The 24,747-nt window shown below is 42.3% G+C and overlaps 1 protein-coding gene across 2 annotated transcripts in view; it reads left to right on the top strand.

Annotated features, from left to right (window-relative positions):
- The window catches only part of PARD3B (par-3 family cell polarity regulator beta), a 489,342-nt gene extending 464,806 nt beyond the window's left edge, over nucleotides 1–24,536 (top strand). For both annotated transcript variants that reach the window (XM_012727531.1, XM_012727528.1), the window contains one exon: nucleotides 19,935–24,536. In XM_012727531.1, the coding sequence (XP_012582985.1) occupies nucleotides 19,935–20,292 (358 nt within the window). In that variant the 3' untranslated portion in view covers nucleotides 20,293–24,536. The remainder of the gene's footprint in view (nucleotides 1–19,934) is intronic.
- Nucleotides 24,537–24,747: the final 211 nt, after the last annotated feature.

Here is a 24,747-nt window from a genome sequence, read left to right as displayed (position 1 = left end):
GAGGGGAGCAGCAGGCGGTCAGGAGAGGGCTGCCGTGCCATGTGGATCACCTTGGGGCGGGGATTGAACTCATGCTAAAGTGGCTTTAGCTTCTTAATGCTGTGCTTTAACCCACTGTGCCACCAGGGAGGGCCCATATTTCATAAATGTTAACTTTTTTCTCTTGACTAACTGCCCTTTATTTGCTGTCATTGAACATAACTTAACAATAGAAGGGAGAGACTCACATGGGATGATAGTTTTTTGTTTTACAAGTGAAATGGCAAATACCCAACTCTAAGTGAGATTAGTATCCCTGTAGAAGAAGGTAAGTACCCAAGTCCAGCCCACTCTGACCATCCTGTGCCCCCTAAGGTGGAAGGAAAAAATGAGTGCATTTTGAAGGCTCACAGTCCAGAGGCATGGGCTCACTAAAAAACAGAAACCCCATCTCAGGACTGTAAAACGCTCCATATCTTACCACCATATAACTAAATTTCTATTTAAATCATGTCCAGCTATCCAGAAAAAACTTCAAAGCATATTAAAACATACACACCTATACACATTCACATACACACAAACACATTTTTGAAGAGATGGAGCAAGCATTTGAATCAGTCCTGGCAGGAATGTTGGAATTCAAACCAGGGACAATTATGATTGATAGGTTAAGGGTTTTAATGGATAAAATGGGCAGCATACGAGAACAGATGAGCAATGTAAGCAGAGAGCTGGAAATTCTAAGAACCAAGTACATGGTGACAGTTGTACAGTTGTGCCCTCTGTCTATTTCAAACTTCTGATAACAATCTGCATTGTACATTTCTTGAGTCTTCCAAGAGGCCAAGAGCAATAAGCTTCCATAACGACAATCCACTTCCATCCTTGGATCTCAAGAAGTGCATCTTATATTGTTCTGTCTCAGGAACCATACACAACCATAGTCTACCAGGAGACCCACATTATTATCCAGTACTCTGTGGCAGCCAGTCTAAGATGCTGATGTAGGAATCATAGGTCTGAAAGAGCCAGTGGTATTCTCTAAAGGAGCAATTGCATCTTGAAAAATCACAGAAGCCCTGGTCAAGAAGTTCTTATGAATTGTTTTCATTCCTTTATAAACCACAATTATATTTGTGGTGTAGGCTATGCTTTAGTTCTCACTGTTTTCATGAAAAAGCTATTTAATTTAAAAGTATTCCCAGTCAGACTACAATCATTCAGGTCTAGATTTGATAACTGACCCTCACATTAGTTATAAGCAGTAACCCCCACCCCATGCCAATGTTCTAAGTAATTACACAATGGCGATCATAAAGTCTATATTATTCACCAAAATTTCTGACATGTAAGAAATGCAGCAATTATTGGAAACTTCTGGCACCTCTGTGCTGGGGCTGACTTTCATTAATCTCGATGGTTTTCTCATTTCCTAACATACATAGAGCTGCAAAAGAAGAGGTCTGAGTTTCAGGACAACCTCCAGGTACTGGATTGTTCTCATTGGTTATTTTCTTCAATTTAGAATTTTAGAATCTTTTCTACCACAAACCCTAGCCATGACAAATGGTGGGAAAGTTAATAAAATTGCTAGTTTTCATCAAATGGAAAAATTACTGGATTACTTCTATTTCCCTTTTATCTGTTCCCCTCTTTGTTTCCAGTTTCCCATCTATAGCAGTGTTTTACAAAGAGCAGCAGAATCACTAGAAGCAAAATGAGAATGGGGATGGATTCAGGAGCTAGAAAGCAAAAGCTCCCCAAGGGCAGGATCCTGTCACCCACATATCCTCACCCAGGCATAGTATCTGACATACATTAGGCACTCAACTAAATTTTAAGGTTTAAAAAGAAAGGAAGGCACACAGAAATGGATTTGCAACTGTGGAAGAAAATTCCAGATGTTTTACTGTGATGGTGCTAGAAAGGACAGTTCTCTATTTTCAATCACATTGAGTTTAAATGAAAATTCAGTTTATGTTCAATTTTGTGGGTTTTCTAATTGAGTCATGAGAATTCTTTCATAGAAAGCACATTCCTTTTTAGTAAATTATATTTTTATGATTTAAGGAAAGGTTTCTACTAACAGAAATGCATAAAGCAATTGAATAATTGTGATTGAAGAGACATGACATGTTTTTCCAAGCTTCAATTTTAAATAGTTTGTACCCATATCCCCGGGAATTCTTTCCAAAACTCAAATTTCTCATTTTTGTTATCCATCCAGACCTTGATTTTTTTTTCTAATGCATTCAGCAATTTTTATCAAACATGAGTGATTGGAGTTTCTCCAAACAAGTAATGAATTTTTCAAGTGTGGGATTTTTTTTGTGCCTTATGTAGAGTTGTGGAATGTGGTAAAGAAGTAGGAACCTCTGAACAAAGTGAAATGAAAAGACTTTCCCTTGATTTTTGAGGTGGTTTAGATGTGTATATTTGGAAAACCTCATGCAACTGAACACTTTAAACTGGACATATTTCTTGGATGTAAATTATATGCCAGTACATTTGAAAAAAGAAAAGAAAGTAAAGGCCCCTTTTTATCTAGACATTACTTCCAAGTCTTGCTGTGGTAACATGGAAGTTCTCTGGCGTCTTTGATATTGTGGTCCTTCAATGTCCCTGGCAAACTCCAATTCTTAGGGGGTCCTGGAGTGCCCTGACTCATACTGACTCAGAAGCCCAGGAGAGAACCCACACCACTCTTTGTTCTGCACCTAGAAAACTACTTTCTATGTTCTCAGGCAGAAGAATATTCTGTTTGCCATTCAAATAAACATCAGGAGCCTTATTGCTCTTTGCATGAAATCGGTATGCTGTAGGATGAGAGTACAGTCCTTCATACCCAAGCCACTCTGTGAGGTCCAATCCAATCTCCAGTGGTGCCTCTGAACAGAGACACAGATGAGGAACCAAGAAAAGCTGTTTGTTTGTGTGGCTGGATGGAAGAGGAACATGTATGCCCTACAGATGGGCACAATGAAAAAGTCACTTTGGTATCTTCCTTGCTATTTATGCCTTTGGGTCTAGCAGATAGGAATTTTACAGACGTGTTTTATATGTATACAACAAAGGGCTAATTATTGGCATAGTCTCATTGTTGTTATGTATCCACAACTGCTGAAGAACTAGACTGGGAGGGTTGTTTACTTTCTCCGAAATAGACTATCATTGCATATGTAGTTGTGAATGTTAGAGGTGCAAGCATCTAAGCATAAAAGAGATTTGTCAAGAATCACCCCTCCCAGCAGGCACCCCCACATTCCATGCCTCTCATTTCCCCACCCAACACAGCTTTATCGCAGCTCAAAAAGGGGTCTGTTCTCATCCTCTACCATAGAGATGTTGGAAACCCCTGCTAAGCTGAGGCAACATTAGCTATAATGAAGCTTCTTTTTCCCAGATAGATTCTAAAGCGAATGGCCACCAGCCCTCTCAAAGTGTGTTATTCAACAGAACTTTTTAGTTTTAAGTACCTCCATCCCACACAAACCTTAGGTAAGCGGTATTGTTTTCCCTCTATATTATTCAGATGTTTTTGTAACTCAACATAGAAAAATATCTGTTAGTAAATATCACTTTAAAAAGGCTGAAAGAGAGTCCTTCCTAGTGGCCCAACTGGTTAAAGCACAGCACTATGAAGCTATCACAGCCACTGCAGCAGGAGTTCTATCTCCACCTGGGAGGTGACCCGCATGGTGCAGCAGACCTCTCGTGGCCTGCCCACTGCTCCCCTTGGCAGTGTATTTCAGTCAGTCTACCTGTTCTATTCCCCCACTCTGTGTCTGGTGAATCCTCTCACCATCTCCCACCTTTATCCTGTACCACAGTTCTGTATGCATAAACAAATCTTAAAAAGGGGGGGGGGGGTTAGGACGCAGCACTGCAAGCCAGCTCAGCTGCTTCTGTGTGAGTTCAATCACTGACACTGGAGGTGACCCACATGGCATGGCAGACCTCTCCTGTCTCACCTGCTGCTCCCCTAGCAGTGTACCTAGTTGATTTGCTTGTTCTGCTCCCCACTCTGTCTCTGGTGAATCCTTAAACTGTCCCTGTACCTCTGGCCTTTACCCCAGTTCTGTATGCATAAATAAATAAATCTTTAAAAAGGGGGGGCTGAAAGATATAGGTAGCTGTAAGTGCACCTACCCAGGAACTCAGAGAATATCTCTTGATGGGGCTCCATTCTCTTCTTTGTGTGTTCCATTCTCAGGCAAGTTCTCCCACAGCAATATTGACATAACTGCCAGATTCACTACCTATCTTCTCAGCCAGCCTAACAAAAGAGGAGTTCTTTCATTTCAACATGCCCAACAAAGGACGTAGGTGGTTCTTATCAGGCTACATACTTAACCCTAAACAATCACTGTGGCTAAGTGGGTGGAATGCCCAGGTCACTGGGTCTAGTCACACACCACCTTTGGAGTCACAGATGGAGTCACTTGGACTAAAGGATTCCCTGAAGAATGAGATACTTATTCTGAAACAAAAGGGAACCAATGTGAGGCATAAGAAAATCAGCAATTTTCTACTGTTCCATCTCTGATAACAAGGGGGAAGGAAAGATAGAATCAAAGATCAAAAGGAAAATTTGAAACTCTTGTCACAAACTCATATAAAGTAGAATGTGTGCCAACATCCTAAAAAAACTACCCACTAAATCAGTGCATCAAATTTTCTACTTCCATTTCTGATTATCAACTGATCCATGGGCTTTAAGCTTTCTCAAGCAAATGTAACCCAATGTTTCATCCATCCAGATAATTCCATGTAAAGGAAAAAGACAAGAGAGGCAGGGGGCATTGTGTCTCTTTTGAGACCACGCTTGATGGTCTTTTGGCTACTGTTCAACTTCCTTTGGGCCTGGGCACCAGCAAATCTAACTCACTTCAGAGCTGCCTACGTATGTGTTTGTGTTCATCTCTCTCTGAGAACGTGACCAACCCCAACTCCAAGTTTGCCAAGAGTGACATCAATGTGGACATGTACCAAAGTAATTAAACTTAAAAATATATAACCAAGAAAACATTAAAAAGAACAACTGTTTAGAAAATGTACATTTTAGTGTGTTTTGTATAATTTTTTATGAACATAGCCCATAAATTTTGGGAAAGCAGTGATAACTTGCCTCATTTCCATCTGGAGGAAGCAGATTTTTGGATTAAAAAGAAAGACTCTGAAAACATTTGAATGTTTGCAAGACTGAGAAGAGCATGTAAGACATTATGGAATCAAGAATAAGCAATAAAAATTTGGAGCAGAGAGAAAAATATAACAATAATAATAGTCAGCCTTTATATGTTGCTTATCACGCCCAGGCACTATGCTAGCGGCTTTAGAGACACTCCAGTTAACCCCTACTAACTATTCAATGAGGCAGGTAACCATTAATATCCCCATTTTATAGATGAGGAAAAAACTGAGACTATTGTAAAGGAAAATTGACAGGTCCAAGTCACACATTCATTAAGTAGGAAGCCAGAATGAACTGTACCTGACTGACTCCCTGATGCTTGTAGCAATGTCTATGTTGATGGTCACTCAAGGTTGGGTGAGACCTGAACACAGGTATGTCTGGAGGTAGAAGGGAGAATCAGAAGAAGCTCCTTGAAAAGGAGATAAGAGGCATGCTGGCGATGGAGGCCATCAGAGACAAGGAAATCCATGCAGTTTGGACAAAAATTCAAGATCCCAACAGGCAGAGAGGAGCCTGAGGGGTAATTTATAAAAAACCAAAGGTTAAGTTTCTTTGACATCAGAAAGGCCCTGGTCTTGAGCAGGAAGATTGAGCACTGTGAGTTCATTCCTTGGTGGATTTTAATGGCAGGGCAGAACCTCAGGTCTGGAAAATATAGAGGGGTAATATTAAAACCAATTAATGACATAATTAAATAGGGCTTTGGCACTTACCCATACTTTTCCATACTTCTCTAATTTTATCTTCACCCCCAGCAGCCCTACGAACTTGCATTACAATCCCCACTTTGGAGTTAAGAAAATGAACATAGAGATTTCTCATTCAAAGCCAATGGCAGAGTGGACTTGAACCCAGTGCTCTTGTTTACCACAGATGAGCCGAACTTCACAACAGAGACTTGTTTACTGGAGCTGGTGTCGGAGAAGGGAGCTTGATCACTAAGTAACTAGCAAAACGCCAGCTGCTGGGGCAGAGAAGTACAAAAGGCTGAAACTTGAATGAGCATTTTTTTTTTGGTCAGTTGGCAAATAGCCACTCTATGTAAAGAGGACCCCTTTTTTCACCAGAGGAATCCAGCAGGCTTTCATTTCATAAATATTGTATTGAGGGCTGACTCTGTGCCAGGCATGGAGAGTCAACAGTGAATTCAGTAATGGTCCTTCTCATCACAAAACTCAGTTTATTGGGGGACACACACAAGAAAAAGGGGTAATTAAATATAGGGTATAGCTATTCCGTAGAGGCAGAATATTTCCTATGCAAGCAGAAAGTCTGCATTATATTAAAGATTTTCCATGATCTTATATAAGCTTACCATATAAATTTAAAGCAATCATGACTTCATTTTCTAACATTACTGACATTGTTCCCTAAGTTCATTAGAGGGACATCTGATTCAGAAATAAGGCATCAGGAAGAAATGATATCGAGGACAGATAAGCCTTGACATTTACATATAAGAAAACTTTCTGGCCTCTAAGCTTTTCTACCCAATATCCTGCAGTTTTTCAACTGCTTTATTTATAGTCTCATCATGGCTCACCATCCCCTTTGTTCTGCTTTGGCAAGTCCAACTCTTCTTCAGTATTCCTTCAGCGCTCCCCCTCACCCTCTCATCGGAGCTCTTACCCTATTAGATATCCCAGGGCATTTACTCAGCATTGCACCAGCTCACCCTGTCTTGTCTTTCATCCTTTTGTCTCCTCAGCAAGGTTGTAATATCCTTATGGATGGATTTTTCTATGGGCTCATACTGAATCAAGCTTGGAGTCCTGACATGGCAGCTCTTCTTGGTCCTTTGCTCAGCAAGGAAAGAATTCAATGTGGTGACCAGCATTAGGCAGAAAAGCAAGGAGTTTATTGACAGATACAAAGAAGGTCAGGAAAGCTCTCCGAGCAGAGTGGAGTCCCGAGAGAGTTTTCTGAGTGGGCAAGGAGTGGGGGTTCAGACATTGTGCACCTCGGTGTTGTATCTCTTGCTGCGTAGTTGAGGCCATGGGGTCTCTAGGTTACTGAGGTGCACTGAGTCACCCAGGTTACTTGGCCACTTTCCCAAAATGAGCTCTGGTCTGTTGCCTTGGTTTCTGAATTCAGATTTCCCTGTGCTGGGGGCATTATGACTCCAACTGATTGCTCCGCATTTGGTTTGACAAATGGGCTTGGGCACCTGAGCTTTGGGCTCCCTGGTTCTAACTAACCACCTGTAACTTTTTCCGAACTTCTCATTCAAGGCCTTGTAGTTGGTACTTGAGTTGATATTTTGGTGTTCATTTTACGCTGTCACCACCAGGGGTAAGATGGTCCTCCATGCTAGGTGAACATTAGGAGTACATCCAGCCACATCTAAAACGGAAGAGGAAAGATAATGCAGTTATATATTTAAAGAGTTTTTTATTTATGCATACAGAACTGGGGTACAAGTCAGAGGTGTAGGGACGGTGAGAGGCTTCACTAGAGACAGAGTGGGGAGCAGAGCAGGCAGATGAACAAGGTACATGGCTGAGGGGAGCAGCGGGCGGGTCAGGAGAGGTCTGCCGCTCATGTGGGTCACCTCCGGGGTGGGGGATCAAACTCGCACTGAGGCAGCTGCTGCTAGTCTGCTGTGCTGCGTCCTAACCCATTGCACCACCAGGGAGAGCCCAAAATAGTTGTTTTTTTAAAGTAGGCCTTTGGCTCCTAAAAGTAATTCTGATTACCTACTCCATCCTGGCAAACGAAATGTTCCTCTTGTACTAGGTAAAGTATCCAGAGAAAAACAAGTGAATTTAAATTTACTTTTTCCTCGCGTTATTTTCCATGTTATTATTTTGTAAATGGTGATGATGACAAACAGTAATCTTGTTGTATTATGGTGATGGTTTTGTTGATTAGTTTAACCTTGCTTGTGTTCTATGCTTAACAAATAACTGTAAGATTGCAAAATCTCCAGCAGGAGCCAAAATAGCCAGTGGCTATTTTTCAGCTTTTGGTTTCACCAAAGTGTAGTTCACTAAACCTAACTGAAATTAACCAACTAAGAGAATTCCCCAGTGGGATAGTGGGGAAGTATAAGTGTGTTGTAAATAAAACAATTAAAGGGCTAGTTCACACCTCATCAAATTGCTTAACCACCTGATAACAGTTAACTCCATACATTCCTCATAAAATACGGGAGGCAGGAGGTAATTCAGAGTCCAACTTTTCTGAAATGGGACAACCTATCTGTTAACTAAAATCTGGCTCTACTCTGCCAAAGGCTAGAGTGAAACATGTCCTTATACCTTGTTTGTCAGACAAATACCTACATAATATTACGCAGTCGGGCCTGCTAATTCTCATCGGGAAATCCTTTTAAGGAAGACAGTTTTCCCCTCATAATTGCAACCTTTGAGGCTCAGAGTAATATCAGATCTTAGATTCTTTCTGCCCCAGTTTTCCTCCAATACACTTTCACTTCTATCATTTCCGTCTCTCTTGTGAGAAGAAAAGCACATATTACTTTACAGATGGAGAAACTAAGGCACAGATAAGTGACAAGTCCAGCCAGGGTCACCCTTGCAGGGGTCGGGCTGAAATGCAGCCATGTGACCCAGAGGTCAGTTTGGACTAGAGCCTGTGTGGTTTCCTGGAAGGGCCATGAAATTGTAAGCCCTGGTGACTGATGGGGGCCCCATGCTAATGCTTTCATTTTACAGAGTTAAAGATAATGTCTGAGAAAGTAAAATAACTTGACTGAAACTCCCTGAGATATGACCCTGTCACTGCAATCTTATCCCAAGGCCCATCTGGCTCTTTCTCTCCTGTAGTTCTCTACAGCACAGAACTACTGATGGAGAATTACTGTGCTTACAAAGATTTGAAAGTAGGCCAGGGTAAGTGATCGAAATTTTAGCCAACTTCCCAGGGCATGCTCATGCGTATAAGTAGGGAATCTGGTTAACATACACCCAGTAGCAGAGGATGCAAACCTAATGTGATGATGCAAAATCTAGTGAATGATATTTATCCCCATGGGCAAGGTCTGCAAAATAAATAACTGTTGGCAGGTGGGCACTGGCAAGGAGAGAAACAGGAAGAGTGGCCTGAGGAGTGCTCTCTGCTTGGAGGGGCCGACTGCAGATCAGTGTGACCTTGAAGGAAAGGGAAGCCTGTGTTTGAAGAAAAACAGGGAGGCTGATTAGTGTGTGACAAAGCATTTGGAGTTGGAATGTCAGCAACAAACTGAAAGTCTGCTGACGCGTGTGGCTTGCTAGCTGCAGGTGTATATTCTGTAGCTGTGCAGGTCGCCCCTGTGCGGAGGGGGCGCTCCTGCACCTGCCATGAATGCTCAGGTTGTGGAGTAGGACACAGAGCCTACCGTTGTGCTCAACAGTCTTGGATTTGCTACACATTTGTCTATCTGCTCTTTCTAGGTCTCAGACAATCACTTTAATCTCTATGCAGAAGATCCCATGTTATTTATCTTAAAAGTAATTGAATGTGACTTCAAATTCAATAAGTATTGAGGACCAAGGTATGGCTGGTCTTTTGTTGGTTTGTTTTTTCTTAGCAGTTCCCGTCACTAGCATGCAAGGGCAGGAAAGGCCGTCACGGTAGCCCTACTTTACCTATGAGGTCATCAAGACTCCAAAAATGCTTAGTCACTGACAACTTATTGGTATCTTGCTCACTTCAGACCCAATCTTCTGCCTCTAAATTTCATGCTCTCCCCATCACGCTGACACAGGTCAGCTACATCCTGAGACCTGAGACCTCAAAGAACGTCAAACGCTGAGAGCACCTGCCTGCCCTAAAGGGCAAGTGAGACCTGGCCCCCACGCAGGTTGGTAGGTTGTGAAGCCACAAGTGAAGGGACAGCCTGGAACCCTTCTTTTCTGAAATTCAAAATCAAGCAGACACGGGCTACATGGTAAATAATGTTTTATTTGGGAATGGCTCTTTAGTTTTAAATCACTTCAGCATTTACTTTTAATTAATTTCTTTAAATTAGACAACTCAGACTTGTAAATATTTGCTTTTGTATTTAAATTATTAAAGCTTCAACTTCGTGACTGATTTCAAGAATTTGAGGTTGCTGTTGTGCTGATAATAGAATGCATGTGATAAATAGCGGAGAAATCGTTTCCTATCGGAACATAGACCAACAGTAAATATAACTGAAAATAAGGCAACACTCAAAGAAATAGGAGAGAGGGTGAACTTAGTTTTCTTTGAATTGTTCAAGGAATAAATCAATACTCAGGGAGTTAGAGAACAAATGTAGAATGAAGTGACAGCTGAAGGCACCCGCTCACAATAAAAGCTTGTCTTGCTCTCTCTCTTATAAAGCACTCAGCAATGGCTCTGAACCCACATATTAGTTTGCTAAACGGATGGACGCTAGGAGAGAGGGCTGTGAGAAAGCCCAGGACAGTGACTGTACAAGAAGATTTGAGACAAAAAGGGACAAAGGAGAAAAAGAAGTAATGATGAGCGCTGATCATCTCATAGCCCCAATCAGCTCGGGCTATTATAAGCCTTGATTTGCTCGCTCTTCAATTTTGCCATCATCAAAGGCAAGGATGGAACCCGAAGAACTGGAGCTGACTGTCAGGCAGCAGAAAGAGAAAGGAACAAAGAAGGGTCTCATTTCAATAAAAGGAGATTTCAGAGTAAAAGGCCTGTAATGATATTAACACCCGTCTTTTTGCTGGCCACACAGTGATTAGCTGAAGAAACCAAGGCAGGATAGATGATCCACACTAGTCATCAGCCCCTAAGACCTTCCTAATAACTTTTATTATTTGTTGAAAACCATTCGACAATATCGTTCAGCCACCTTTGTGCTAGAAATCCATTTCATCTGCAAAAACAGAAAGCTGAATTCAAGAATGTGACATTGTGTGGTGCGCTGTGCTCACACTGCCCCCAAAGCACTCAGCGGAATGATGAGCTGGATTCCAGACAGGAGGGCTGAGTGGGGCCAAAGGCAGAGCTTCCTGGTGCCCAGCCACAGCTCTGGGAACTGGTCTCAGACAGGAGATGAAGGAAAGCAATACCATCCACACTTGGCAATGATGATCAGGAGGTGTTTAGATAACACATCAAAATTAATAGTGAGAGCTCCAAAACACTTAGGTTTATTATATGGTAGAAGCCAGAGAATGGGCCCACTGCCTGGGTACTAGGCATTAGGAAGATTATTAAAACATAAATCTCTAAAATACAGCCCAGTGTGATGGTGGCTGAATCAGTTACCACAATGCAGACACCCCCAAGTGAGCTCTGGTGCCCTCTCTAATCAAGACGAGGTCCAAAAAGCTTGGTCACTGGTGAGAGAAGGCCGAGATACACCCATCTGACAGGTGACCTGCCTGGTTAGAGGGGGGATGGAGTCAGTATTTGGAGGTGTTGATGTCAAATCCGTCCTCCCCAGAGTGAACCCAGCACTGGTTCTCTGTACATTGGTCTCTGGTCCAGTTGTCTCTCAACTGCATTAAAAACTCAACACTGATAGAAACATGCTCATTTCTTTAGGTAGAAAGTGAACCCAGAAGTTTGGGGAAATATATTATGAAGACCTGACTTAGTCTCACACATTTAGGGGAAAAGATTACGTGACTTAAAAAAAAAAAAGGTTACAGGTAGGTTTCATTTTTAGACACAAACAAAAGACTTTTGCCAATTAGAATTTAAATGTGACAGAGAGGCATATCCAAAAAAAATGTAAAAGCCGGGCCTTCCCTGGAAGTGCAGCAGATTAAAGCACAGTACTATGAAGCTATCTGCAGAAGCTTTAGTGCAAGTTCAACCCCAGCCAGGGAGGTGATCCACGTGGTGCAGCAGACCTCTCCTGACCGCCCGCTGCTCCCCTCAGCAGTGCACTTTGTCGATCTGCCTGTCCTGCTCCCCACTCTGTCTCTGATGAGTCCTCTCATCGCCCCTGCACTTCTAGCCATAAATAAACACATCTTAAAAAAAAAAATGTAAGTGCTCACACCTTTCCCAAGAGAAAACTGAATTCTCCTGTCTTTAGAAATCGTACCATGTCTTTTCATTTGAGAATGAGTGCAACATGCTTGAAATTACTTTGAAGTTGGTGGCAGCTGGCTTGAAGGCTACAAAATTCAACTGTCCTCACACTCACAATGCAGTTGGCGCTATGCTGTTGACATTCCCCTTTGAGAGACCATATCTGGCCTGTCCTAATATGCTATGACTAGTCCAGTAGAAAAGGGATTTGAATGTAAAGTATGGCCATGGCAGTGAGAATACTTAAGACAGCATTTGCTATGACCTCATATCTGGCTAGAACAGGATCAGCAAAGAAGTCCAGATTTTTGGTGTGTCTTTCACTTTCATGGAAGACACCAGGAAACTCTGTTTTCCCTCCAGAAAAAACAGTTTAAATAAAGCTGTCAATAGTTTCTCCTTCTTGGACATCTCTAAAAGCCTAAGTACCTGCTGACAATTTCTTTGCCTTTTCACCTGTGGTAGTTTTCAATGAATTTCTAAATATAAACCAGTTTGTTTCATCTGCTGCCCATAGTCACCTTCTGAGCAAGTAGAAGCAAGAGAGGTGAGAAGCTGAATGGTCTAGCGTCCTGATCACACATATGTCCTCCATGCTTCCTGTGTGACCTTGATCATGTTACTTAATCTCTCTGTTCCTCGTTCCTCATCTGCAAACCAGGAACTATAGCAGCACTGACCTTGGGTGTGAGTATGCCAGGCTCCATTCCAGCATTTTCTCCACATTCACATGTTTATCCTTCCCAATAACACCGGCACTCAGAAACAGCTGCTGTGCTGGGCCGGCTTGAGTCTTTGCAAGTTTAAATCCAGCTTAGGAGCATCAACCAGCTTGAGTTTATGAAATGAAGTAGCGGCACAGGGAAGTGCTTCTTACTTCCAAAGTTCAGCATCAGAGAAACACAATGGCAGGATGATGCCCCCAGGTCTAAATGAAGTCATGGTATGGAAGCCTTTGCATGCGCGTGCGCACACACACACACACACACACACACACATACATACACACACACGGTGGACGTTTTTCAGAACTCCGTCACTGTGGTCCTAACCCTGGAGAAAAGCAATGTTAATAATCTGAGGTGACAGGTAGTTTTAATCAAAAGCCTCTATGTCTCCGACTTCAGAAATTAACAGCAAGGGCTTGGGGGCAGGTAAAAAGGTGGCAGAAATGTATGAATATCTTATTCAAAAGTTTCAGGTATTACTCAAAAAAATAATGATAATCAAAATGAATTGGGGAAGAACAGCGCCTTCTGCCTCTAGAGCATCTGGTCTCCAGACAGTAACCTTGAGTAATCCTATGTCATGCTTGTGTGAGGGCTGGGGAAGGCCTTCTTTAAAATTCAGGTCCCTGCACTTCAGAACCTGTTGGCCCTCTAAGTCTGACCTTGGAATTGAACTGTTCTCTCTTGCATGACAATTGGATGAAACCCTTGGTGTTTAGATATTGAAATTCCAGTAACTACTTTGAGAGAGAGGTGATGTTAGGGCCTATAGGAGTCATGATTTGTTCCTTTGATTGCCATTCTCTTTAAATAAGACCTCTTCTGTGGTTAAAATGATGGATAATTACATGCAGGCAGCGTTCAAATGAATTTCTTGACTTTTCTTTGCAGTCACTCACCACAGTTTGGTTTTCCACAATTCCTTCTCTGTATATGCCCTCATGTTTGCCCTTTCTAGTTGTCCTCAGCACCCACTTTAGAAACCTCACTCCCCCATAAAGATAGAGTTTTAGCCGGGCCATTTTTAGGGAACACCTCCTATCTACTGATAGGATGAAATGTTCTTAGGGGCCATTTCCCAGATACCATAAAGGCTATGTACAACCCCCCACTTCAGTCATTATCATTTCTCTTTCATTTTCTTTGCAAACATGTCTTTGGTGCTAGCAAGGACTAAAACTATCTGCTGGTTAATCTTTTCCTTCTCCAGGTCTTTGTAAACAACAGAGTCCTTCTCTCATAAGGCAATGGGAAAAGTGAGTGATGAAAGTGGAATTTTTTCAAAATTTGTTTTTATAACATCAACCATCAAATGATCATTATATTTTATGATTCTGTAAACTCTGCAGAAATCAGAACTGCGTAATACACATTGCAATGGGTTCTGCTAATCCTGGAGGACCTCATTCCGTGCCTGGATGGAGGATGAGGGCCTGGTGAATGGAAACCTGACTCCACAGGAATTCCAAACACTGACTGAAAGCATCTCTGTCCACACAGCACCGGCACTTCAAGCGCCTTACAAGTATATTAGTTTGTGCTGATCTTTTTTTAGCTTTAGTATTTGTAGAAAAATCAGGGAAGAAAACGCCAACACCAGCTCAGCCACTAAATAATCCACGAGTGTGGTTTTGCCAGATGTCAACTTTCTGCCAAGGGGTGCAAGGACCTCCCTTAGACAGCACCAGGAGTTTTACATCATGTTACTTCCTCCATTGGACACCACATTTGGTCACAGTCCATTATTACCAAAAAAGGAAACACTTAAAGGCTTACTTTGAACGTTAAGCAATTGTCTTTGTTTGGTTGCTAATAACACACATCGTACTTTACAGGAATTAAGAATTACAAGATTCTCCCCCTCTGGAAGCTTTTCCATGAGAAACCCAATGTGGACAACTAAGCTGGATATACTCACCTTTGCTCATAAATTCTTGACGGCCCTCACACTTTTTACTGCATCCTTATTTTTATGCCTGGTAAACTCATCTCCTCCCAAAATAAACTATTTTCTACTTGCTCGTGTATCTCAGTCTTAGTTGATTTTTCCATTCTTTTTCTTCAACTTCACCCGCCATTCTTCCCACTAAAAAGTGCTCGTTGGACAGATCGAGCAGCAGTTCTCACACACAGGCTTAGGACACAAAAGTATATCATGAGCAGCTCTGTATTGCAAGGATTTGTCAGTGACTCTTAAAGAAAGCAAATGATTTCTTTTAATAAATTATAGAAGATTGAAGTTTCTTCCTAAATAATGCCCCCATCCCACTCACTTAATCCCCCTTGTTCTTCCAGTGGGAGGGGAGGGCATTGAGTTACAGCATATTCCTTGCTTCTGCCTCTCAAAGGCACGTGGGCTTACATGAAAATCATCAATCATTTGGGTTCTGGTAGAGAAAGCCTAGGAAGTGCTGTGACAAGGAGGAACTGAACATCTCTTTGACCTCTGGTTCATGTTCATCAATCCTCCAGCCCAGGTACTTGACACTGTGGTCATCACAACTGCTCTTCACCTTTGCATGGTCTCCTGATGGCCTTTAGTTAAAATCTCATGTACCATATTTTTAAAATTTCATGGTAAGCATACTTAAGATGTTTTTATAAAAATAACCCTTAACTGATTCCTTAATAAACCAACTTAACTGTGCTTAATACACTAATGTGCATCCATTAGTCCTGTTTGAGCTCACTGGTAAGTCAACACAATTAAATTCAAGTCCAAGACCAATAAACACCTACTATGTTTCCAGTACAAGACAACAAAGGTAAGAAGAAATGCTTCTATTCTAGGCAAACAAGACAAGTGTCACAACCCTGCCCTGAGGACATTCACAAGCCATTCTCCATTGAACCCAGTGCAATGCTCTTGAGCTCATCATCTTCCTTTCCCTCCTTCTTGAAAAACTGAGACCAATCTTTCCTCAACTGTTGTTAATATATGACTTTCAATGAGAGTCTGCTTTTTCCTTTATTCTTCTATCTATGTACCTACACACAGCTGACCCTCTGCAGTTAGTGTGTACATCTATGGATTTTTCTCTTTATTTCGAATGCTCTTGAAGAAGCTCAGCATACATTGAGTATCTGTGATGTGCAAATCCCTATGCTGAATTCCGAGGAAGACCACTGACTAGATAAGGCTTAGTTCCTTCCTTCAAGATGTTCATGCTCCAGTGCAGAGTATAACTATCCAGAAGGCAGGGTGGAATATAGATGAGGTAAGAATGACCTGCTGTGGCGAGTGCAGGTTAGAGGACTACAGCCACCCCAATCCTAGATAAAAAGTCTTGCCAGTGCTTTGGTCTTTTCATTACTGAGCCTTTCCCCCACTCAATACCCTGCCCAATGAAGGAGTATGTCTTCCATCCTTCCATAAAAAGCAGATGTTTGGCACTCAGGGTCTATTATCTGACCTAATTAGTCAAATTTTTCAGGCCCTTTTTGTTTAATGAAGAAGAGTGACATACTGAGATGGTAAAAATAGGGAAATCTCATGTGATCCTAGTTATTTCTATATATATGTCAATAACATATCATTTTGTCATGGTTAGCTAAAGAATTTCATTATTGCATGTATGTGGTTGTAAACTGTACTCCTGAGATAGATCCTAGGAGTGTTCTAACAAAATCGAATTCCTTTTGTCCTCCAGAAATGAGCTGCATCAGTAATAAAGTGAAATTTTAAAAATATATTTTCATAACAGCTTCCTCAAACAGTTATATTATGAAAAGGCAAATACAGGCTTGTTTTTCTTTAAGTCAATATGGTTTTTCAGTTAGATATTCGGTTGAAAGTTTCTCTAAGAAAAAAATAATAGTATATTCAAATAAAACTCAAGAGGTCACATGCAAAATGAGGGGTCGTAAAATACTGGTACATTTGCCTTTTGGATCCTTGTTTTCAGAATCTCAAGAGGAGGCTTTTCTCAGAGTTGACTCAAAATGCACAGTATCAGTCACTATGAGAAGCACGTTTTTATGCCCTGCAGTGAATTGTTTTTGTGTTTTCCTACAAATACTAAATATCACCTGATACAGAAACTATAAAAAGAAAAAAACTCAAGATTAAGGAAGCTAAAATTCCAGTTCCCTCTTTCCTCCTTTATCCATATCAAGTTCTACAGTAATAAGGAGGATGCTTACGTTCCTTTTTAAGAAGTGTTCTTTTTAAATATGTGAACATATACACTCCCAACCATTGAGAATTTGCCCTGTCAAAAGTCTGAGAAAATGCTCAATTTTGAACAAAAAGTTATTACAAGCAACAGCCCCATCAAAGAAGAAAAATTCTTCCAACACACTTTGAACCTTAAACAGTGTTTTCATAGGTTACTTCATTGTTTGTCTTCTCGATGAAAAATTTGAAACGATAACTGTTATGATGAGTTCTACAGAAAAAGATCATTTCCATGATTTCATTTCTTGACAAAGAACAGCTACCTCATTTGGCTTCTGCCACACGTAAGCAAACTCCCAGACCTGAAACCTTCCCCTCAGAAGAAGCAGTAGAGGACCACAAAACTAAGGAGTTCTGTCCCACCCCCAAACCCCAGGGACAGCTCCTGCCCCTCTCACCCCTTGCCTGGAGAGGTGACGGGCCACAGGGGCAAGGTGTGGACTGGCTGCAAGGGCGAGGTGTGGGGGGACGGGCACACATGTCACCTCTCTGGGCGGCTTCTACCCCATCACCACTTGATCTGGATTGTCTCTGTAAAAATTAAAAAAACCACGACAAGCCTGTCTTTTATAATGTTCTGTTTTAAAAGAGAGAAATCTCCCAAGAGAGAACAGGACCCTAAAAGTCCAAGGCCTGGAATTCCTCGTCTCTCTCTTTCCATTTTAAACAGGAAACACTCACGCTAAGAAGGTCCAGAGGGAGCATTGGTTGTATGTTCATTTTAAAGCAGATAATGTTTGTGTGTTGCAAATGTCAGTGATTTATCCCAAGGGCTTAAAATGAGTGTAGAAAAACCACATGTTTCACTTCATGCAGAGAAATATCTTCAGTAGATTTGGGGAGAAAGCACCGGTTAAGGATTGTTTTGTGTGTTTCGGAAATCTCTAACATGAACTGAAAGGAAATAAAAAGGTGGGAGGGCTAAAAATTTTTACGATAAAAGATATCATGACTGCTGGAAGTTTTCTAAATCAAAACTAAAATTTAAAGGAAAGGGTAGGTGAAACCTCGATCTTTTACTTCCCAGGCTGGAGGGACAGATTATGTATTTGTGCTCTATTTGTCACGGGCAATTTAAAATAGAGCAAAGCACACAGTGCTGAATAATGATGCTTGATGCCATAATAACTTGTACATAAACAATTTAATTTTTTTATCTGAAAGCTCTCACTAACCAAATTACCCCAAGCTCAAGGATCTATCTTTCATTATTATGCATAGCCAAATTAAGACATAAAATGTAAAGAGAAAATTCTATTGTTCATCCATATAAATGTGTTATATGCTGCTTTCCACATGCACCCCCGCTTGGAGCTTGTCAAACCTTCATTGATTGGGGGGAGCTTACAGAGCTGTTTTAACATCAAACTCTGCAGATTACAGGGTGATTTTGACCCTCATTGACAGTGCTTGATTAACCACAGACACTCTATTCTTACAGCCCTGTCATTTCTTTCAAGTGTTCTACCAGTTTGTACTCTGACATTGGAGAGCTTTTCATTAATTATTATTGTTGCTGTTTTTCTTTTAAAAAATAATCAAAGGGGGAGTGGTAAAAAGTGGTAATGATCTGAGGGTGGTGGTTGTGAATATATGCACAGAAGGTTTATGGGATTTTAAGAGCTGCAAACAGAACTCATGTGCTTAACCCCAGGCTAGATAAGACATGGTCATCTGTACAATGTTTAGAGACGTATTGCTTCTGTTATGGCAAGTGGATCAGAAGATGCCTGCTGTCTCCATAGAGAGATCGAGACAGGGTAACTCTTTGTTAGTGCTTATGATTGCCAGGGGCTTCTCTGTGTGCCTACTGGTCACACAGGGGAACACACAGGGGATTGGGCTTCTCTCACACTGCTACCGATCTGGGGGTACTTCTCGACGCTGTGGTAGATTTTCTTTACATAAAAATTCTGGATGGCTTATTCCTAGCTCTGGGTTGGGGCTCTTGTTAGGAACTGTAGAGAAGGGAGAGCAAAATAATCCACACAGAGATGTGACAGAGGCCATTCAGAGTGACACCAAGACCATGACCCATGTAAAGGGCAGGCCACAGACATAGAGAAGTGCGTGCAAGTTGTAGGAAACTTTGTCACCCAGAATAACCTGTACATTTCTACCATGATATGGGGGACAGCCCTCAATGAGACAGAGAAAGGGGAGGGGTCAAATAATCCCAGCTAATTTAGCTACTGTCATCTAAGCCAACTGAAGAGGGTATAAACAAGACAGAAATGTATTTCTGTCTCATGACCTGATCTAAGGCTGAACAGTCCTGACTGACATGCTGGCTCCGTGGTATCAAGATCTCAGGATTTTTTCTTCTGTTTGCTCTACCTTTTCTAGCATATGATATTCTAAGATACAATTTGCTATAAAGTGATTGTTCTAGTGACAAACAAGAAGGACTAAAGAGTTTCCCGCCCCCCCCTCTCTCTTTGAGGATTTTATTTATTTATGCTTACAGAACTGTGGTACAAGCCAGAGGTGTGGTGGGTGTGAGGATTCACCAGAGACAGAGGGGAGAGCAGAACAGGTAGATTGAGGAAGTACACGGGTACTGAGGGAAGCAGCGGGTGTGACCGGAGAGGTCAGCCACATCATGTGGGTCAGCCCCCTGGCCAAGGATCGAACTCGTGCTGCAGTGGCTTCGGAAAGCGTCATAATGCAGTGCTTTAACCTGTTGCACCACCAGGGAGAGCCAAGTTTCCCACGCTTTTTAAGGGTACATATCACTTCTGCTCACACCCCACTGGCCAGACCTAGGCTATACCCACACATCATGGAGGCTGAGGAATGTGGTTTAGTGCTGAGCCAACAGCGGAGTGGCCACTGATGTTTTCTGTCCTTCTCTTCCCAGGGGAGGCCCCATGGAGTCCGTAGACTACCTGGCAGCAGCACCTCGAGGACTCTACAAGGAACGGGAGCTTCCCTATCATCCAGGCGCTCATTCTATGCATCTTCCCAAGGGGAGCTATCCCCGCCCCCCAGATTTGAGGGTCTCAGATCTCCGGTATCCCCAGTACTACCCTCCTCCACCAGCCCCCCAACACAAAGGACCCTTCCGTCAAGATGTTCCACCTTCCCCTCCTCAGCACCACAGAGTACCAGCCTATCAAGAAATGGGCAGACCAGGGCCTCGAGGGGGTAGCCCAGACCGGTACCTCTACCGAGCCCAGGACCCCAGGCAGAAGAATCCCATGACCGCAGCTGTATAGCTAAACACCGCCGAGCTCCACAGGTTTCAGCAAGGACACTACCTAGCATCACCTTTGCCCATTCTGGACCATAGGACCATCTTCCTGTAAGAATCCTCTGTGGTACAACTTAGGATGTCCTCCCAAGGATACAGCATTTCACCACTAGTCAGAGAGAAATGAAAGGGACTGGGGTTTGGGACTGAGGAGGGGTGGAATCAGAAGGAAAAAGAATCTGGTCATCAAAACAGCCTGATATCTGATATAAGTTTAGAATTGGTCCATTCAGTGAGTGGCAGTTGAAAAGGCAAATGACAATAGAATTCTGCCCCAGACGCCTTCTGGCTCCATCACCCCGCACACCCCATGCCACACACCACACAGAAGGGCAGCACCAGATGCCTTCTGGCTCCATCACCCCGCACACCCCATGCCACACACCACACAGAAGGGCAGCACCAGATGCCTTCTGGCTCCATCACCCCGCACACCCTAAGCCACACACCACACGGAAGGGCAGCCAATGGTCTCTGCCCCATCATCGTCCACTCTAAGGCTGAGCTGCTGCCACCTTTTGAGTTTTTAAGTCTGAAAAGTGTCAGCAAACAGGGGCATCTTAAGTGAGTCATTTTTCCACTGAGAAAAAGAAAAAACAACAGCAAACATGACTAGTGATCGCTTTGCACTGTCTTGCACCCAGAGGAAGATGACATGTCTTTATTTATAAAATTTCTCAGATTCCCAGTATCTCTGATTTGATATATGCATTTCCCATATTTCCTCCATTTTTATATAAAAGCAAGAAGCAAATGCAGTATGGCAGTATTAGCAACCTGGGAGAACATGCAACGCTAGTCAGCTTCCAGCAGAAATCTGTTCCAAGGGCCAACGTGATCAGGTGAAGAGTGCTAAACTCCCCGAGTCCTCCTCACCTTCCTCCCTCTACGTTCAGCCCGACGAAAGCTTGGCAAACCTGGTTTCAGAGACATCTCCACGTCTGCCTGCAATTGCTGTAACTGCGGGCTTGACTTTAGGTTCCCAGTGGAGGGTTAAATGTCATTGGGGAAAAAGAAGGCCCACTGAGGAGGTCACACAGAAGTTGTGCTCCCCAGATGACAGATCCAGACTCAGTGCCAAGCATTGCCATCCACATCTGGGGGTGGGGGAGGGGCTAACTGTGTCCTCTGGAGACTGATCACCAGCAGGTTGTAGAAGGCAGAGGTCGTGTGTGTGTGTGTGTGTATGTGTGTGTACACCTGATTACCAGTAGGGGGAATGGAAGATGAAAAGCTTTCTGAAAAGTTGAGGAGAGATGAATAAAACAAGATGGGGAAGGAAGAAAAAAGAGACATGAAACTAACTCAGGCTTCATCTGCTGTATTTAAGAAAAGGCGGGACATTACTAATGGCCAGGTCTCCAGTTGAGCAGATGTCAGGGCTCTGAAAAGTTAAAAGCCTGAGCTTTGCAGTTGTTTTGTTGTTTTTTTCTTAACAGAACTTCTAAATTTTATAATCTGACCTAAATAAGAATACAAAACAAAAATCCAGCAGACACCAAATCTGGGAGCTGCAGTTTGAGTCATTCAGTGACCCTCAGAATAATTTAAATATTTTCAGATTTGTGCTTTCATCCCTCCCCCTCAAAAAAAGAAAAATTTTTTGATTCAAAGTAGGCATATTTTAACTGAGATTAGAATGACCTGTTTGTCAAGATTTAAGAAATTATAGTATGATTGAATGTATAGTGTCCATGCAATATCCAGCTTTGTCTTATTTTTTAATTTAAAATGGAGTTCTGTCACCAAGAATGAAGCACCTGCTGGTTTTAAACTTAAATCATGTTATTTGCTGGACTTTAAGAGTATTATTTTCTCAGACTACAATTTACTTATGACCCTCTTGAAAATCAACTGTCAAGTTGGTTTTTGTCCTGTCATCTCTAAAGCCAGACACCTTTAGCCTGTTTGCAATATGTGTAAGAAATTGAGAATGCCTAGCCCTGCTTACCCAAAGGTGGTATTCAAGTGAGCTGTAGGGGTTCCTGGCCAACATGCCGAATGTCGTCTTCCCCTCAAACTGAAGAATCTTCAAGAAGAAAGCCATCTAGTGAGGGAAACTTAACTTCTTTTGAAGCATTAAAAATCAGCTCTTCGGTATGAAACAGAGTTTAACAAGTTTCTGTGGACTACTTGACACAGCCAAGTCAGAAGTTCCTTCTGGATGAAGGCCAAGGCCACACAGGGACAGCAGGAACCCACGGGAGTGAGATGTGTTGCGTGTGGGAAAGTAGCCCCTTAGGAAGGATGCCTCTGTCGTCACCACCCCAGCCACCTCGAGAGCACAACACCTCCACACGCGAGCTGGGGACCAGCTTCTGAAGTGTGATTTTGTATTGTACACTAGTCAGTGAAACAGGGCTAATCCTGGGGGCAGCCCATACTGTGACAGTATTGCTAATGGAGGCAGAAAATAGGTGGTAGCAGAGTGCTTTTGTTGCTTTAAGTATAACCCATGCCCCCTTTGACCCTGTCCAAAAGAAACGAACCCGAGACATGAGACATGGCTCCACCAAGCCCAACAATGATTAAGACTAGCTCACATGTAAGCTCTAGAAATGCCTGCGTATCAGCCCTCCACTCGTCACCACCCAGAGGTTACAGATCACTTGGCCGTATTTTAGGAGAACAAGTGGTTTAGAGTAGTTAGAGGACCAGGAAATATCAGTAGGTGCCCAATAGCAGGAAATAAGTTCCCAGTTCATTTGTGACTTTCAAAAACCTCAATCAGGTGTCCCCCTTTAGCTCAGTGCACTAATTGTCCCACAGAAATAGTGGAACAGTAAGCTGAAGAGTTTTCAGCAGTGCAGAAGGCTAACTGACCTGACCCGACATGGCCAAGCCATCAGAGAGACCTTATAATGATGCTTAGGCTGCAAGTCACTGGATACTTTAAGGAGCTCAGTTTCATGCCTTTCTGCAGGATTACAGAGCTGAAAGGGTGGAGACCACCTGAAACTTTTACATGCAAGGGAACTCAGCTCTGCAAGGGAGAGAAGCCCAACCTGACCTCCTTGTCTTTGACATTGTGCTCTAGCAATATCACTGCTTCCCTACAATGGCAATGAAAAGCAACTCAATGGAATCTTTCCTTAATTTGTGATTGATGAGCTGACAAAAATGGGAAAAAAAACCTACAGTGAAATTCATTATTCTTAGTTTTTAGATCTACATACATTGACACCCACAGGAACATATGGAGCAAAGATCTTATAATAAGAGCATGCTGAGATCCACAGACCCCTGCTAGAGATTTGAGACTTCATTGTAGCTTTGTTTTTGCCACCAACAAAGTAAAATTAAAAGATGATTCATTAATCCAGATTCTTGAGCTTCCTGAGTTAAACCAATCTTCTGAAGGAAATAGAGCTGACAGCTTTAGGACTTGTCAGGCACGGAGCTGGTATGCAGAGATCAAACCTTTAAAGCATGTTTATTCTGCTGAACTGTAGCCATAACATTCATTTTCTTTGGAAAAACATCTTAGCATTTCCAGAGAGCTAGAGCGCTCAGAAAAGTTTGGTATGAATAAGCACGTGTGACTGTACAGTCCCCTTTGACATTAAACTCTGAAATCCACAATGAATGCACTTCAAATTGGTGCTAAATTAGTTAGACACCCTACTGCTTCCTGAGTCCAGGAGCAACAGAAAGTCCAGATTTAGTGCAATTAGGCAGGAGGGAGCTGGATTTGGTAGTATTTCTCTGCACTCCCAAATCAGTGCCCACTTAGGTGGAAATGATGCTACAATGAGGCCAGAAAGAGGAGTCTCCATGAGCTGTCCCTACAAAGTCAGTGGGCTGATAAAAAGGCAGATGAGAGTCAGATATCTAAAATAAGACTGAACCTCATATGCAGCTACCACTTCTAAGTGAAACTCTTTCTCCTCCATGTCATTAAACAGAAATAGACTCACACACTCGGCCCCACTTTTAAGGCAGGCTTAACTACCAACCCTGCGTGGGGAATGAACTAACCTAAAGGTTGTCTCTTGACTGGGCTCTTAGAGTGTTCTGTTCCATCTAAGCCGACGGCAGTGTTACTTACTCCTGACACATAAAATCAGAACCTGATGTTTATATGGTCACTATTTCTAGTGTGTGCAGTGCTTTTGTGATATCGACTCTGCTCTTAAGTTCTGAAGATAAATTATGAGAAATCCTATTTTGGCATATAAGGATGAACTTTTTAAAATGATCCCATTTGTACCACAGAAAACATTTTGGATGTTGTTATATATGAATATATAAATTTTTCTGGTTTTATTTTTCATTGAAATAAAGCTTTATTCAGTAAGATACCAGAGTCTTGCTTTCCACCCACCGCTGGTTTGTTTTAAGATTTGATGAAGGAAGAGGTTGACCTGGCCCAGCTCACCCTTGAATAGCAATGTCGAGGGCCGAGGACACGCGGGATTCC

Source organism: Condylura cristata, unplaced genomic scaffold (assembly GCF_000260355.1).
Source record: "Condylura cristata isolate star-nosed mole 26May11 unplaced genomic scaffold, ConCri1.0 scaffold00002, whole genome shotgun sequence".
Taxonomy (NCBI): Eukaryota; Metazoa; Chordata; class Mammalia; order Eulipotyphla; family Talpidae; genus Condylura; species Condylura cristata.
This window is presented reverse-complemented; position numbering and strand designations above follow the sequence as displayed.